The sequence below is a fragment of the Drosophila kikkawai genome, chromosome 2L (assembly GCF_030179895.1).
Source record: "Drosophila kikkawai strain 14028-0561.14 chromosome 2L, DkikHiC1v2, whole genome shotgun sequence".
Lineage (NCBI taxonomy): Eukaryota > Metazoa > Arthropoda > Insecta > Diptera > Drosophilidae > Drosophila > Drosophila kikkawai.
In genome coordinates this window covers 12,469,906-12,483,992 of record NC_091728.1, presented here as the reverse complement: position 1 = coordinate 12,483,992, position 14,087 = coordinate 12,469,906, and the positions used below count along the sequence as shown (strand labels likewise).

The 14,087-nt window shown below is 40.3% G+C and overlaps 4 protein-coding genes and 1 long non-coding RNA gene across 7 annotated transcripts in view; all 5 read left to right on the top strand.

Annotated features, from left to right (window-relative positions):
• Positions 1–3,617: 3,617 nt before the first annotated feature.
• LOC108082699 (uncharacterized) lies at positions 3,618–4,218 on the top strand. The gene is given in 2 exon segments (XM_017178206.3): positions 3,618–3,918; positions 3,920–4,218. Coding segments are annotated over 2 exon segments (192 nt in total). The 5' UTR covers positions 3,618–3,846; the 3' UTR covers positions 4,040–4,218.
• Positions 4,219–4,508: 290 nt separating this feature from the next.
• On the top strand, positions 4,509–5,170 carry LOC108082697 (uncharacterized). Its single transcript, XM_017178203.3, has one exon. It carries the CDS (start codon positions 4,598–4,600, stop codon positions 4,988–4,990), a length of 393 nt encoding a protein of 130 aa, XP_017033692.1. The 5' UTR covers positions 4,509–4,597; the 3' UTR covers positions 4,991–5,170.
• LOC108082698 (male-specific sperm protein Mst87F) lies at positions 5,123–5,702 on the top strand. Of its 2 annotated transcripts, none has more exons than XM_017178205.3 (2): positions 5,123–5,520; positions 5,570–5,702. In XM_017178205.3, exon 1 carries the CDS (start codon positions 5,276–5,278, stop codon positions 5,477–5,479), a length of 204 nt encoding a protein of 67 aa, XP_017033694.1. In that variant the 5' UTR covers positions 5,123–5,275; the 3' UTR covers positions 5,480–5,520; positions 5,570–5,702. The 2 variants fall into 2 exon arrangements, with proteins under 2 accessions (XP_017033694.1, XP_017033693.1); XM_017178204.3 differs by having other exon boundaries at positions 5,127–5,520; positions 5,573–5,702.
• Positions 5,703–6,581: 879 nt separating this feature from the next.
• On the top strand, positions 6,582–6,825 carry LOC138928996 (uncharacterized). Its single transcript, XR_011445425.1, has 2 exons — positions 6,582–6,611; positions 6,668–6,825. It is a non-coding gene; the product is annotated as an uncharacterized lncRNA (long non-coding RNA).
• A 1,693-nt stretch (positions 6,826–8,518) lies between these two features.
• rdo (reduced ocelli) overlaps positions 8,519–14,087 on the top strand; it is a 56,458-nt gene continuing 50,889 nt past the window's right edge. Inside the window, exon 1 of one of the 2 annotated variants that reach the window (XM_070284345.1) lies at positions 8,519–9,261. The gene's annotated coding sequence lies outside the window, so the exon portion shown is untranslated. The remainder of the gene's footprint in view (positions 9,262–14,087) is intronic. The other variant, XM_017178433.3, reaches the window with a different exon arrangement.

The window sequence follows — 14,087 nt, the reverse complement described above, 5'->3', positions numbered from 1 at the left end:
GCCAACGAAGCGATGCAAAAGCCAACCTAAACGCTTAGAATCCCCCGTCTTTTGTGGAGTTCTCCCTCTTTCCTGGCTCAAAACCCTAAGAACACACATCCGCCGCAGTCCATCCTGGCAAGTTTCTTGCGGCAGCGACAACTGGCAGCCGGCAACTTGCCAATGCCAACTCCACGGGAAATAAAATTGAATATATATTTTTTAAGAAGTTAAAATTAAATATAAATTATACTTTAAAGTATGAATTTATTTGTTATTAATAAGTGTTTTTAAGATTATTTATGAGCAGCCACTTAATTAATCAAAGAACCTAAAGCTTGGTTAAAAATAGATAATAAAGCTTCCTTTTGTGCAGTTTTTCTTCCTGTGTCTCAAATGGAAACTTCAACTGCTGCCTGCTTGGGCTGTAACCGAAGCCGGTTTTGGGTGTGTTAACTTTCTATGCCCGGTAGCGCTGATTGCCAAGACAACGACAGTCCAATTCATTCGGCGGTCTCGCCTTTCAGCGGCAGCAGCAGCTGCTCGAGATTCCCTCCCAGGCACTTGCCTTGTCCCCTTCCTTTTTGCCAGTCTATATACAGATATACAGATTCGCTTTGCATGGCCAGAATCTCTGCAGGCGATTCCAGTTCGATTTATCACGGGCAAAGTTATGATCGCCTAAGTGCCGCCGTTTAGTGTTCCTGTTTTACCAGCCGCATCTGCAATTGCTCATCATAAATTCTGGCCCTGACAACACTAATTGCAACTTGCTGGAAATAATAATGGGGTTTGCTCTGATTTTCGCTACTTATGCTGCCATAAATCCAATTGGCTTAAAGAGATGTAGATTCCAATCGCAAGCAATATATGTTGAATAATTAAATAGAGATAAATCAAGAGTACTTAAAACTAAATATTAAATGATGTATTATCTTCTATAAATACTCTGTTATTTAAACCCCAACTGCCCATCAGTAATTAATTAAATCCAAAATGATGGGAAACCTAAATTGCACAGCCATTAAGTGTAATGGAAACGCCTCTCTGTAACTGTTGTTCTTCAATTCACACTTTCGGCGACCATCGAAAACATATCATGGGCTCAGCTCATTGTGGCAGCCCATAATTGCTGGCAAATTAGAATTATTTATTCAACAAAACCATTTCTGATTGCCCGTCGCTCAGAGTTTGAAATTCATAATCGATTGTTGGTATGCCGAGCGCATAAAACCGAAATAAAACCACAAAATAATGAACGCTATGAACAGATCGTTTCCATGCTGTTTCTGTGACGGAAGTCTGGCCCCGCCGCAGGAGGGGAACCAAAAAACAAAATATATACATATATTCTCTTTCAAAAAGAGGCCATAAATATTGTTCATTTGTAAATAAATGGCCAACGAAATAGCAGAAAAAAAAACCTAGTTAGATATAGTGGACGAAGACCCAGCAACTCGCAGAGCATATAAAACATTGTTCATGTTCATTTCCAGTACTTGGTTTTCTATTTCCTAGGCAAACATATATGTATGTACGATAGTGTGCGAGTCTCTATTTTTTATTACAGTATCATCTTCCGGTCACTTTGTCAGTTCCCCAGCACATTTCTCATACAGTTACGACCAGCGAAACGGTCAAGTGGCCCTGCGCGTGTCCAGAGTTTTGTTTGGGCTCGAACTTGAATTATTGAAAACAGAAACCGAGGAGGAGTCGGCGAAGAAACAGGCGGAAGTTGGATAGACAAAAGTCGAAGCTCGGATAGCGGTTGCCAGTTATGGTCATGGTACTTAAGGGGAAAGGGTTATTAGAATTGTAAATATAAATGTTCTTATCATAAAAGAATAGTAGGTTTTTCATTCATAAATTTTATAATTAATTTAAGTATGATTATGATATATTTTAAACTCTTAGAGCTAGTTTCAAGATATTATTCCCGTTTACTATGATCAGTTTCCTCTTAGAATCTACTTAAAAATTAAGTCGCTTAATTTCCTTCCCTGGCCACAGTTACATATTTAAATAGACCTAAAGAGCTGGCTGTGGGGGTATTTTTTCCCTTCCCTTAACCCCATAAATCCCAGGGACCACTCACCCCATAAAAGTGCTGCCACCGCCTGACCAACATCATCGCCATCGTCACTTAAAAGCAGTTCGCGCGACTGGCCCAGGCAGGGGGGGGAAGGAACTGGAAATGCCGCCCAGAAGAGAGCTGACCAGCACACACACTATCCACACCCACCTACGCAACGCACTCGCCGCATCGCGTTGCGCTTTGAATATAAATTACACAAATAGTGCACACGACTTTGACGGCTGCAGCAGGCGACATTGAACGCGTCGTTGAAGTGGCACAGTGGGACAATACTCTAAGCTCTGAACTTTAAAATAATAAATAATATATTTCATATATATTAAAAAATAAATAAATAGAAATAATATTTAACCACAAAGTTGCTTGCTTTTTACATTTTAAAATTTAGAAAAAAAACTACTTATCATATATAATATTTTAAAATATATATCTTCAAATAATAATGTTTACGCTATCTTAGATATAGTATTATGCGAACTATTTTTGATTTAAATTGGTATTGATATATAATCTCTCTCCCAGATATATCCCCCCTCCTAACCCACTGTGCGTATCAGCTGCCTAGGGCGCTGGTCATGTCACCGTTGCGTTGCCCTTTGATGCTAATGACTCTGCCATCGCCTTAAAACTGGCGGATCGCAGAGGCTCCGATGATGGGGCTCGGATGGGCTTCGAACTTAGCGGGCAATCAGAAACCGTGCTACGGAAAATTGGCATGCGTGATGAGGAAGAATGGGTGGATAGATGGATGAATGGATGGGTGGACTGGATGTATGGAGATGCAGCTTTCCGAGTAAAGTTCCTGGACGGCGGCCAGACGCTGGACAAGTGATTTCCGCGGCTGGCCTTCTGCTGCGTTGATTGATTGATTAATTGACAAAGACAGTGCCGTTAGTTTTCCATTTGCATTTGCATATCTAATTTATGAACGGCCAGAGTCATCGTATGTAGTTCATTGTGTTAGTTATGCAAATGCCGCATTTCCGCTCTGGGCCAACGTCTGCGCCCAGTGCAGCTTAATTATTCATTAATTTCAACTTAAATTCCGTATTTGCGCCTGCGGCCATTTGTGTGGCCCAATTTCGATGCGACTGCCCCCGGCGGAATAGCCTGCAGGGGGCTATTGTCTATCTGCAGGCTTTTGTCACCATAAACGTGAAGTGTTGCCCGATTATGAAATAATTATAAGCATTCCGCACGCTCTCTAACCGGACGAGCGAGATGCCAGGGCCAGGCAGGAGGAATTGTGTGTGTTCGAAGAGGTCAATATGTCTGTTGTTCGATTATGCAGGATCTAAAATATTATTAGAGGCACTGAGATGGATTTTCCTTAATTAGAAATATTTAAAAAAAATATTTAGATGATTCTTAGATAATTCCTAAGTGCCTTTGGTTTAATTGTTAGCTGAATTAATATAGTCATCTTCCCCTTTCCTTATATTTTTCATGACTGTACTCACTGACAGTTTAATTAGGAGTTTCCCCTCCAATATGCAATCCGTTTACATATAGTTCTTTGAGCTTTTCCCCCGTATCGAGCATCTAGTTAGCCGGTTCTATTGTGTTGTAATCCCCCCTGGAAATGAGGAAGTTTTCGGGCCGGCCTCTGCTTCCTCTTCTGGTTTTTAGACCTGCTTCTGCCCACTCTGCCCCCCTTTAGCATCTATGTAAATTTGGGAAAATCCATAAAACAGAGCCCAGGACACCTGCCTCCGCAATCCGGTCGAGAAGCGTTGTGTTCCGTGTTCCCTGTTCCGTGGAGGAGCTGCATCATGCCTTGCATATTTAATCCCGCCTACATTGGCCCCACTCCGCCCTGCTGCGACCATGACTGCGGCGAGGAGGGAGGGTCAGTGCACGGTTCCGGAGTCGCAGCTTCCCCGCTGCAATCCCGCCCGGGAGCCAAAAAAGAACCCGGAGCAGCAGAATCAGGAGCAAAAACAGGAGGAGAAGCAGCAAAAGTAGCAGAGGGAGCGAAGAGGATTCGGATAAGTGGGTAGCTTGGAACAAAAGATCCAAAGGGAGAGCCTTAAATCCACCCAAAATGCTTTCGATACGCTGCTTAGTAAGGTATTAGTGGGGGTTTTCTCTAAAACTGTTAGTAATTAGTTTACACAGGAAAATAAAATACTTTGCATGGAAAATTATTATTATTATTTGAAGCCAGAATTAATGAAAATCGCAGTAACAGGCTAGAGTTCACCCTGGTCTCCATGGACCTTGTTCTGCTCCATGTCCTGGCCATAAAATCCCAGGACTACAGAGTGCCGCAAGTATGCTAGCTGAAAATCACTTTACACGAATCCTTTCTGCCAGATCACCCCAAAGAGTAACCCGTGAAAAGAGTGCTGATCCTCGACGATACAAACTGCAAATGGCTAAAGGACCACCTTAACACCCAATCATCGCCGTCTGGTTACCTAGATAGTTGCCTACGAGTCAGTTGTCAGCCTGGTCGATTGAGAAAAGCAATATCGATCGTCCTTCTCCATATTCTTCTCCTGCAACCACTCCTTTTCCGAAATGGATGAGGTGCACTTGGCCATAGGAGTAACAGGCGTGGTGGCCCTAATCGTGATAGTGGCTAACTCAGTGTCATGTGTTAGTGGCCGGGTGGCAGAATACACCGGCCCGTCTATCTCCGACCTGGTAATCCGCGGCAGCCCTGTGGCGCACCAGCTGACAGGGCTCGAGGGGGAGCCGTCGCTGGTGGAGGGCGATGGCATCAATGCCACCTGTTCGGTAGTCTGCTGCATCACCGGGAAAGCTGGCGCCATCGTTGGACCCTTCCTGCCCCGACTGCCTAGTCTAACGCAGCCCAACGCAGAAGAAAAGGATGCTGACACGAAGGCGGAACCTGAACCGGCAGCGGGGGCTTCAGCGCCAGTGCAGGCGGTTCCACCGGGAGAGGAGTAATGGAGAAGCTACGGGCTTTTAGCTTCGAAAAATCCCAAAATTGTTTGAAGTCCCAAGTAGGCAGTGGCTCAAAAACTTCACATTTGTGTAGGCCAGTCGTAATTCGAAAGAATCAGGCCTCATTCTTTTCCTACACTTTGGCTTGAACACATCTCTTTCGTAAAATAAAAAAAAAAAGAATATGAAAAACTAAGTTCTAAATTCATTTCCAAGGCATAACTTGTAACGCGTTTCTTCAGCAGTGAAAAAATTCTATCGAGATTTTGTAACATATAAACTATCAAAATGGTTCTTATGATGGTCTGCACTTTCAACCCCTTCTACATTGGTCCCTGCCCGCCCGGCTGTCTGGTCCCCTTGACTGGCGGATCCCCCAGCTGCAGTCCCTGCTGCAGTCCTTGCGGTGGCTGTGGACCTTGTGGTGGCTGTGGACCTTGTGGTGGCTGTGGACCTTGTGGTGGCTGCAGCTCGTGTCCTTGCGGCTGGTGAGGTGCCGCTAGGACGAGAAGCCAAATGGAAGCAGATCTTTGGTGAGGTTTTAAAGATATTCCTTGATATTTATACTTATAATTTCACCAGCAGCCTAAGATCCGAGCTTCCTTTAAGAACTGCTGAAGAAATGTGCTGCTGTTATAAACTTTATCCTTGGCTGACGATAACAACCAACGTCTAACGAAACACTGTGTTTTAAGCAATAAACTTAAAGAAAATATTTATATTTAGTTTTACTTGAAAATTGGTTAAGGAATATGGTGGGGCTTGGGATTTTGGCAGTAGATGACAAGCAGCTAATGTCCATGAATACAAGTTGTTTTGGCTTAAATTTTTCCGCTTGAGGATATATATGTTTTTTGTTTCTTTTGTTTTCCTAATTAGTTAATTTAATTTGGATATTTATTTAATATGAACTTTTATATGAACTTGGACTGTTGTGGTTTAAAATATTATTGGAGGGGGACCTGTGGTCTCATACCTTAAAAAGCCAGAGTTTAGTGGCCAGGATATGGCCAAGCAATCCAAGGACTCAATTCTAACGTGACCACTGTCGAATCTATCAGAGTTAAAATAATCCCCTGGCTAACTAGAAAGAAAAACACCGGGAATTTTACAATATGCTTTCAGCTTCTAAATTCTGGAAACTTATACTAGTCCCAAGTAGGCCATGAACCCCGAAACTTCACTTTTCTTCTCAGCTCGATGTGTTTGGAAAGCAACAGAGCTCAGTCTATCTGAACAGCTTAACTTGAACGCATCTCTTGCTCAAAAAAAAAATATATATATATGAACTTCTAAATTCTAAATTCATAACCAAGGAATAACTTCAACGCGTTTCTTCGGCAGTTAAAAAAAAAAGTTCAGTAAGTTTTGAAAGTGTTTTACCCGACTTCAAAAATTTTTAATTAAACTCTTTTATAAAGGAAGGACATTCCCAGCTAAAGAATTTTAAATACCACATATTCGACATGGTTTTAATGCTGGTTTGCAGTTTCGACCCTTTCTACGTTGGACCCTGCCCACCTGGATGCTTAGTACCCCTGTATGGAGGAGGCTGTTCTAATCCATGTGAGGGTTGCTGCAGTTCGTGTCCTCCTTGTTGAGCAAAGTGATCTCCAGATCATGGGTAAGTTTTTTGAATTTTTATTAAAATTAATAAATATTTCTGTTCTCATTTTCCAGCTTAAGATCAAGCTCATTTCAAGAACTGCTGAAGAGATGTGTTGTTGTTAGAAGTCATTTTCCTTGGCGGAGCATTAACAACTAAGCTCAACCGAAGCAAAGACTGTTCCAAGCTGTTAAGGATAAAAGTAAAAAATACAACAAAATATTAAAGCAAAGGTTTTTCATTTTCTAAAGGATTCAAAAGGATACTCTTGAAGTTAACTCTAGTCTAGGACTAACTCCCTCACGGATGCCCGTGTTGTCCTAGGTAAGGGTTTCGCCTAGAACAGCTGTTTGGCTGGTCGAAGGATATCACCGCGCAGACGCGCTTCCAACTCCAACTCGAACCAAAACATAGAATATGGAGCATTGTGTCAGGTCAAAGGATTTCGGTCCACGGCTGAAACCGAAACTGATTCCGAATCGGAATCCTGATGCCTGAGTCCTGGAGCCTGATGCTATGCTTTGTTTTGGCTAAGCGCGATTTATGGCACCGTGCCTGAGGTGTCCCTGTGTGCGTTGTGCCTTCTTGAGGTTTTCCGAGGGGTGTGTTTTCCTTTTCCTTTGCCTTGTATGTGCGTGTGTGTGTGTTGGCCATTTCACTCTCATTTTGGCATCGCTCGCGTTGCTTTTCCCGCGGAATTTATTGCGGTAGGTCGGAATTTTCATTGCTTTGCCGCGGCCCCACCTCTCGAAGGTTTCCATTTTTTTTTTCGGTGGTTTTCCGGCTCTCGTGTGAGTGTGCGGCTTTGTGCCATGTTTTATGGCCAAAGTTGCTTGCCATCTTATATTTGAGTTTTAGTTTTCCTGCCGAAACTTTTCGCCTGCATTGTCGCCCCACGAGGATGTTGCACTTCGGCTAAGTTTCTTTTTATATATTTTTTTTATTGTTATGACGGAGCAACAGTTTCTTATGGTGTTACTTTAAGCATTTTCCAGGTGAGGCGGTCTCTCCAAATTTAAACAAGGAGCTAAGAAAGCCACCTGAACATATTTCTTACCAAGTCAGATGTAGATTAAACAACCACAAAACTTCTGGGGGGTTTGAAAAGAACTCTATTCTTGGCTAAAACTTCATATGGATTGAGCTCTTTGTGCAGTGAGCTTAGTTGGTTTTTGTTTGTGTTATGTTTAAGGTTCTTGTTATACATTTTAAATTTGTAACTAAAGTAAAATTTTATTTTAGACAGATACAGAAAAATTCTAATATTTCAGTGTGTTTAAAACATGGATTTAAATGAGCACATTTATAAATACATATTTTAATTTTTGTAAATTAAACTGAAAAAGAAATTAATTATATTAATTATATTTCAAAAAATGTTTAATTAAACTCGATTATTTTTTTGATATATCTTCTGTTTTTGATTTATTAATTCTTATATATTTTGCATACATATCCTCTATATGTTCTTTATATTTTAAAAATGTATTTAATATATATTAAGTGCATTTTTTGAGGTCTCAATAAAAACAAAATAAACACAGCCTCAAAAGCCAAGATCAGAGGTTCGGACTGAAAAACATAGAATCGCCGAAGTGGAACTCGGGTTTGAAGGCACTGTGCAACATGTTGCAAGTTCCACAGACGATTGTCGCTTGAACCAGTGGCAACCATTGTGACCAATTAGGTGTTTTCCCGTTAAATCTATACTTTTAATTTTTAAAGTAAAATAATAAGAAAATATTTTAAATTATTACTTTTTGCTTAATATTTTCAAGATGTTTCAAAATATGTTTTTATATATTATAAATAAGTAAATAATTGTAGGTTGAAGCTCGAGCCGTTCTTGACTTCGGGCTTAACTTTCAGCGCTCGATTCTGGCGGCTTCAGTGTTCGTTTCAAGTTGAGGCAGCGCGGTTCGAAGTTGTATTCCCTCCGAAAGTCTCGTTTACGTAGTTAAAACCTTATGGAAACGTAATCGGAGGCTTCAGTGTTCGTTTAATATTCAGGCAGCGCGGTGCCCTGTTCGGAGCTGTCTCAGAGTCCCTCGAAAGTCTCGTTTACGTAAATGAAATCGGATTCGGAGGATTGCCTGCTCGTCAAGATTGAGATCTAGTGCGCGCCACAAATCAGGACCTAAGCCTTAATTAAATTCGGGCGAGTTAATTGGCAGCCAAAGTGTGTGGAACTCGTAATGAAGCCGCCATTCATCTGGCACTTAATTTAATTCTGTTTCGCTGATCGCATAGTTGTAAACCTTGATTACTGCGCGGAATCTGTAAAGAGCAACCTGAAAATTACGCAGGACAAAGCGAGGAAAATCCGGGAAAACTGGCCAGCTTCTGGCAACTAAATTAACGGTTCATTTGCTAAATATACGACGGACCCCCCCTCAAAATTTCGACACTCAATTTCAGTGCGTGAGGAGTGGGAGTGTGTGAGTGTGCCGCGAGTCCTGTAACAAATTTCATTTATTCACTGATTTGAATATTCACGCACACACCAAAGGACACTAGGCCAGAGAGCAAGTGAGTGCGTGTGTGGTGTGCTTCCGTGTAGCAACGTGTGTGTGTGTGTGTGTGCAGCATGATTTATTGGTCCTGCAGCAGGCGTGATGTAAAGTGACAATTTCTGGTAATTTTCGATTTACATGCCGCCGTGCATAGGGTAAGTTTGATGGAAGATCCTTCAATTTGATTTACAATTTTTAGATTGCATTTCTCCGAATTAATTTCAAACTTAAATTGGATGCTTTTTGGCGAAATAAGAGAGGGTTGGGTGTCCTTTTTAGCTTTGAAAATATATTTTTACCTTTCAAAACTCATTTTAAAATAATTGGGATTAATTATATCATATTACAAAAGGGGTGGAGAAGGAGGGTTAATTGAATTCTTAGCCAAAGACACCCGTTTTATTCTTTTAATAAAATCAAATAAAAATAATAAAATATTAAAATAAGTGTTCAATATAGTATTCAATATATATTTGATCTCAATTATTGGTAACTTCCTTATTAAAACCCCAATCTACTCGGAAACACTTAACCATAAAAATCAATCGATTTATGCATTTATCCAAGTTCTATTGATATTTATTTCCCCCTTTAGACGACGGCACACGTAACTTGTCGCCACCTGAGCGGTTACCTCCGAGCCGCTATTGTTTTTCACCTGCTCCAATGTCTTGTCAATCAGAAAAACCGCAAAGTAAACCCTAACCGCGGACGGGCGACGACTATATCAAATCGCAGCTACTTCCGCTCTTAAAAGGTTTCCATTAAAAGTGGTTTCCTGAATGTAGAACTTTTCAGGGCTTTACTTTCCCTGAAAAGTCAACAATAAATGCGCTTAATAGAGCTGCTCGATAAATCATTGCGTAATTACACAGCCAAGTTTCTAGTATCGATTTGTAATTCGTTTCGCTTTGAGCATAAATTAGCGTCCTTGCCATAAATATCGCGACATTAGGCACATTTTATTGGCTTCGGACGGCCAAAGATGATATTAATGGGAGCCATTAATATTTAATCTTCGACAACAGGTTTTATCAGCGTTAAAAGCGCGGCAGAAAACCATCCATCCAATTATTTGCCAGAAAGCATATTGAAAAGTTTTCCCAAAAAACTGCACCTGTGTCTAAGGAATTTTTAATAAAATCCTTGGGACAAGTGGTGGTAACTCCTCAACAAAGCCATTCGTCATGCTCAAATAAGTTGGGGTTAAGACTTTCAGGGGTTCCGAGGCTTTTTGTTAAACTTTGGCTGTTTTTTTGTTGGGTTTTCTTTATTTTTTTTTGCCGGTCAGCCAACCAGTTTGGCAACATAATTATGCAGCCAGGCATGCAGCTGAGGATTCGCAGCAAGAAAAAAAAAAGGGTTGAAAGAACCCTTTCTTCCTACATGATACTCGTAATATTCGTACATACTTGTATATATATTTGGGTCACTGTCGGCCGAAGCAAATTGTAATTAAAATATGAAATTTCCATGCAGGCATAAAAAATTTCACTCGTAATCATCATCATAATCGCCCACAGAAAAAAAACTGCATTTATAATGGAACAAAGCGAGCGAGGGACCTTGGCGGGTTAAGGACTCATCAGCCGCAGGATTCCTAACCACCGTCATTATCGTCTGCCGGTCTGTTTTGCATAATTTCATACATAAACTCTCATTTTCTGTGCGCATAATCCGCAGCTTTGACGACAACGAAAATAGAAAAAACAAAAAATAATAATATTGGGGGTGAGAAAAGTAAAACCGAGTTGGGCTAAAGAGGTGTTACGCCGCACTGCTAAATGTTTAAAAAATGAAGCGTTGAAAAGTTGGTCGCGTTGCGTATCCGCCATGATGGCGGTGGCGTTACGCATACGCCGTGTTGTGCCCCAAGTGGAGAGGATTACACCGAAGCCACCGCCGCCGCCGCCACCCATATAGTTAATGACATGCAGCTGCTGTTTTACTTGCGGTTTCCGCCTACTTCGACGCCCGCAAACTTATGAATTTTAAGGTGATTTCCATGTCGAGCAGGAGGGCAAGTTAACGAAAGTATCCTGCGGCATGAGAGATGAGGCCGAGTGGCACGTCACATCGGGGACTTGTCAGCAAAGGGTTGATCGCATCATAAATCAAACCCAACCGGGTCGCAATCAAAATCATTCTGCGGTCCTCAACATTTGTTCGCCTAGGCAGGCACATCGCCTTCGAGTGCGGTAATTAATCATCGAAAGTAATTGGTTTTCTGTTTTGATTTGACATTTGAAAAATTGCAGCTGTGACAATTCAATTCCCAGCCCAGCTTCAGTTCATTTCCTCCCCACAGCTTGTTGATTTTACAGAGCGCACACAAAAGGGTAAACTTTTTCGCATTTATTTTTTACATTCAGCGCTGACCTATGCAAATGGCCGGGTATGAATGCAAATTAAATGAAAGCCAACGCATAAATGCGGCTTAAAAAAATATATTGTATATATTTTGCCCTTCAATATAGACGAACAATGGGATTAACTTGAAAAAGCACTAAAGTGCCCTTGAAGTTAATGTTTATTGATTGGCTAAAAAAGTCAATATTCCGTTGCATCTGGCTTTAATGGAATTATGTTGCCACTCATTCCGATGCCATAATAGTCAGTAATTCAAACCCACATTCAAACTGTATACTGTTTATAAAACGAAAAACAAAATAAGAAATTAAACTAAGACGCACATAAACTTTCGGGGAAGAAGTCCCGCAATGTCGGCACTTAAAACTTCTCAAGACGCGAATAATGCCTAAGTGAATTTCTTGACAATAAAAAATTATTAAAAAAGCGTTAAAGTCTTTAAAGGGAATTATATGCCCCACAGTGGCAGACATAAACCCGAACTTTTTCGTGCCACTTCAAAAGGAATAAAACGAAAACGAAAAACGAAGGCTCAAAATATCCCCACAAAAACACACACAAATTCTCAGTCTTCTTTCAGTGACTTTGTTTTGTTTGCCGAGTCTGAAAGTGGCTCTCGTGGTTCGTATTTTTGTTTTGTTTCAGTTCTCTGTGTGGCGGTGTGAGTGGCTCTGCTAACTCAATAACGAAATTTATGTTTTCTTTTTCTGTTTGTTTCAAGTGGCATATCTCCGCGCACAGAAGCATCGCATAACGCATGTGTTTGCTTTCATATTGAAGTTTATGTTGGCGTTTTTATGATCATTGGATAAAGGGGTTTATTTTGGGGATTGAAATGAGCATAAGTTTATAAGCAGTGGGAAATAAAAAATAAATAAAAGCAGAGCGTTATTAATTAGAAGAAATGCAAGTTAAGCTAAAAATGAATTTTTGAAGGGGGAAAATCTTTACTTTGTTTACAGAAGTGAGCAATTATTAATGAGATTTTCTATGGTGTTAATTGTTTTAATTATTCATTCTAGTTATTTTTGTAATTAAATCTCCTGCAGTTATTTAATTTAGAATATCTGCTTTGTGTATTTCCTGCTCAAGAAAATTAAATAAAATAAACTCAGAACATAATTCTGGCTAAGACCTTCTCTCTCATCCTCAATATTCTCTGCCTTCCTGGGCTTTGAATCTCTGAAATTCTTATTTCGTTTACCGCCACGTGCTTCATATATTTTACTCCTCAATTAAATACCACTTTGTCTGTCATGAATGCGCATATTTGCTGCTGCTGCTGCACATAAATATTTATGCGAGACTTAATCAAAAGGAAAAATCGAGGCAGACCTCGGGCCTAAGCCAGCTTTTGGTCTTTTGGGGCTTTCAGCTCTCGGCTCCTAGCTCTTTTCATTACATCTCTCCTAGTATTTGCGCTGGATCAACTCATTTCTGTTTATTTAAACATTAAATGTGCTTACATTTGATTAGCGGCCCCGAGTTTATTTCCATATCAATGTGCTGCTCTTCAGTTGAAAGCCATATAAAATTTATGTGTTTGCCTTGCTTTTAATTTGTTTTCATTTATATATATTTATGTATTTTTGGTTTGTGTAATTTTCCTTTTTTTTGGTTTTGAGCTCATTACGTTTTCCTCTTTGGGTTTTGGGGGCTCTGTCTGTCTTTTATGTGGGCAGTCGCATTAAAATGCATGAAATGCGCAATTAAAAAACGAGGACAAAGTCCCTTTGTAGATGGGCAACAGGATACAATTTCCTTTTAATTAAATATGTAAAGGCTTTTCATATTTAAGCACATATCGATGCTTAATTAAAAGCACTTTGAGCCCATTACGCAAAAAAAGAAAAATATAATTGGGGGGTTTTTTCAATTTTCAAAGACAGAGAGTGTGGATTTAATAACAAAAAGGGTAAAGGAATTTTTGTTTAAGGAAATTTATTAAGAAATTGATTTTGTATTGGTAAATAAATTGCTCTTATTAGTAGTAAAGTTTAAATGGGAAATATAATTATTTTAAATATTTTTTAAAAGATTTTTAATGGGTTTAAGACTTCTATGATATGGATAAATGTACTAAAATCACCCAAAAATAATTTATTCAAGCCTCCCTAAATCACTTAACCTTTGCTTATTTGTTTATTCGAATAATCTAAACCAAAAGTAAATATTTTGAAGTGCCTGCAACTGGGATTTCTGCTGCTCTGGCTCTCTCCTGGCAGCTGTGACAAGTGGCACTGAACTGTTGTCAGCTCGTTGTCCAAATGACAAATGGTGGCATTTGCCTTTGTCAGACGGCATCGATATGCCGGGGAGTCGCGTCGCCCGGCAATAAAAATAAACTGTTTGAGCCACGGAATCGGGCGAACCAAAACACAATCTTTTCCCCCTTCCAACCCAGCTCCTCCTGGGACTCCCTGGGCCACACACGATGCGATGAGCAGTCGAGTGTAAAAGTATGCGAATAACTTGGCATATTTATTTATTTTTCGCGACCCGCCAAAAAATTGTCAACATGGATCAATGGCGATGCCAACTTTCAACTGGCTTTGTCATCGTTGGGGTTATGTAACCGCATAAAAGACAATGTTTTGCAGCTTAAAGTATC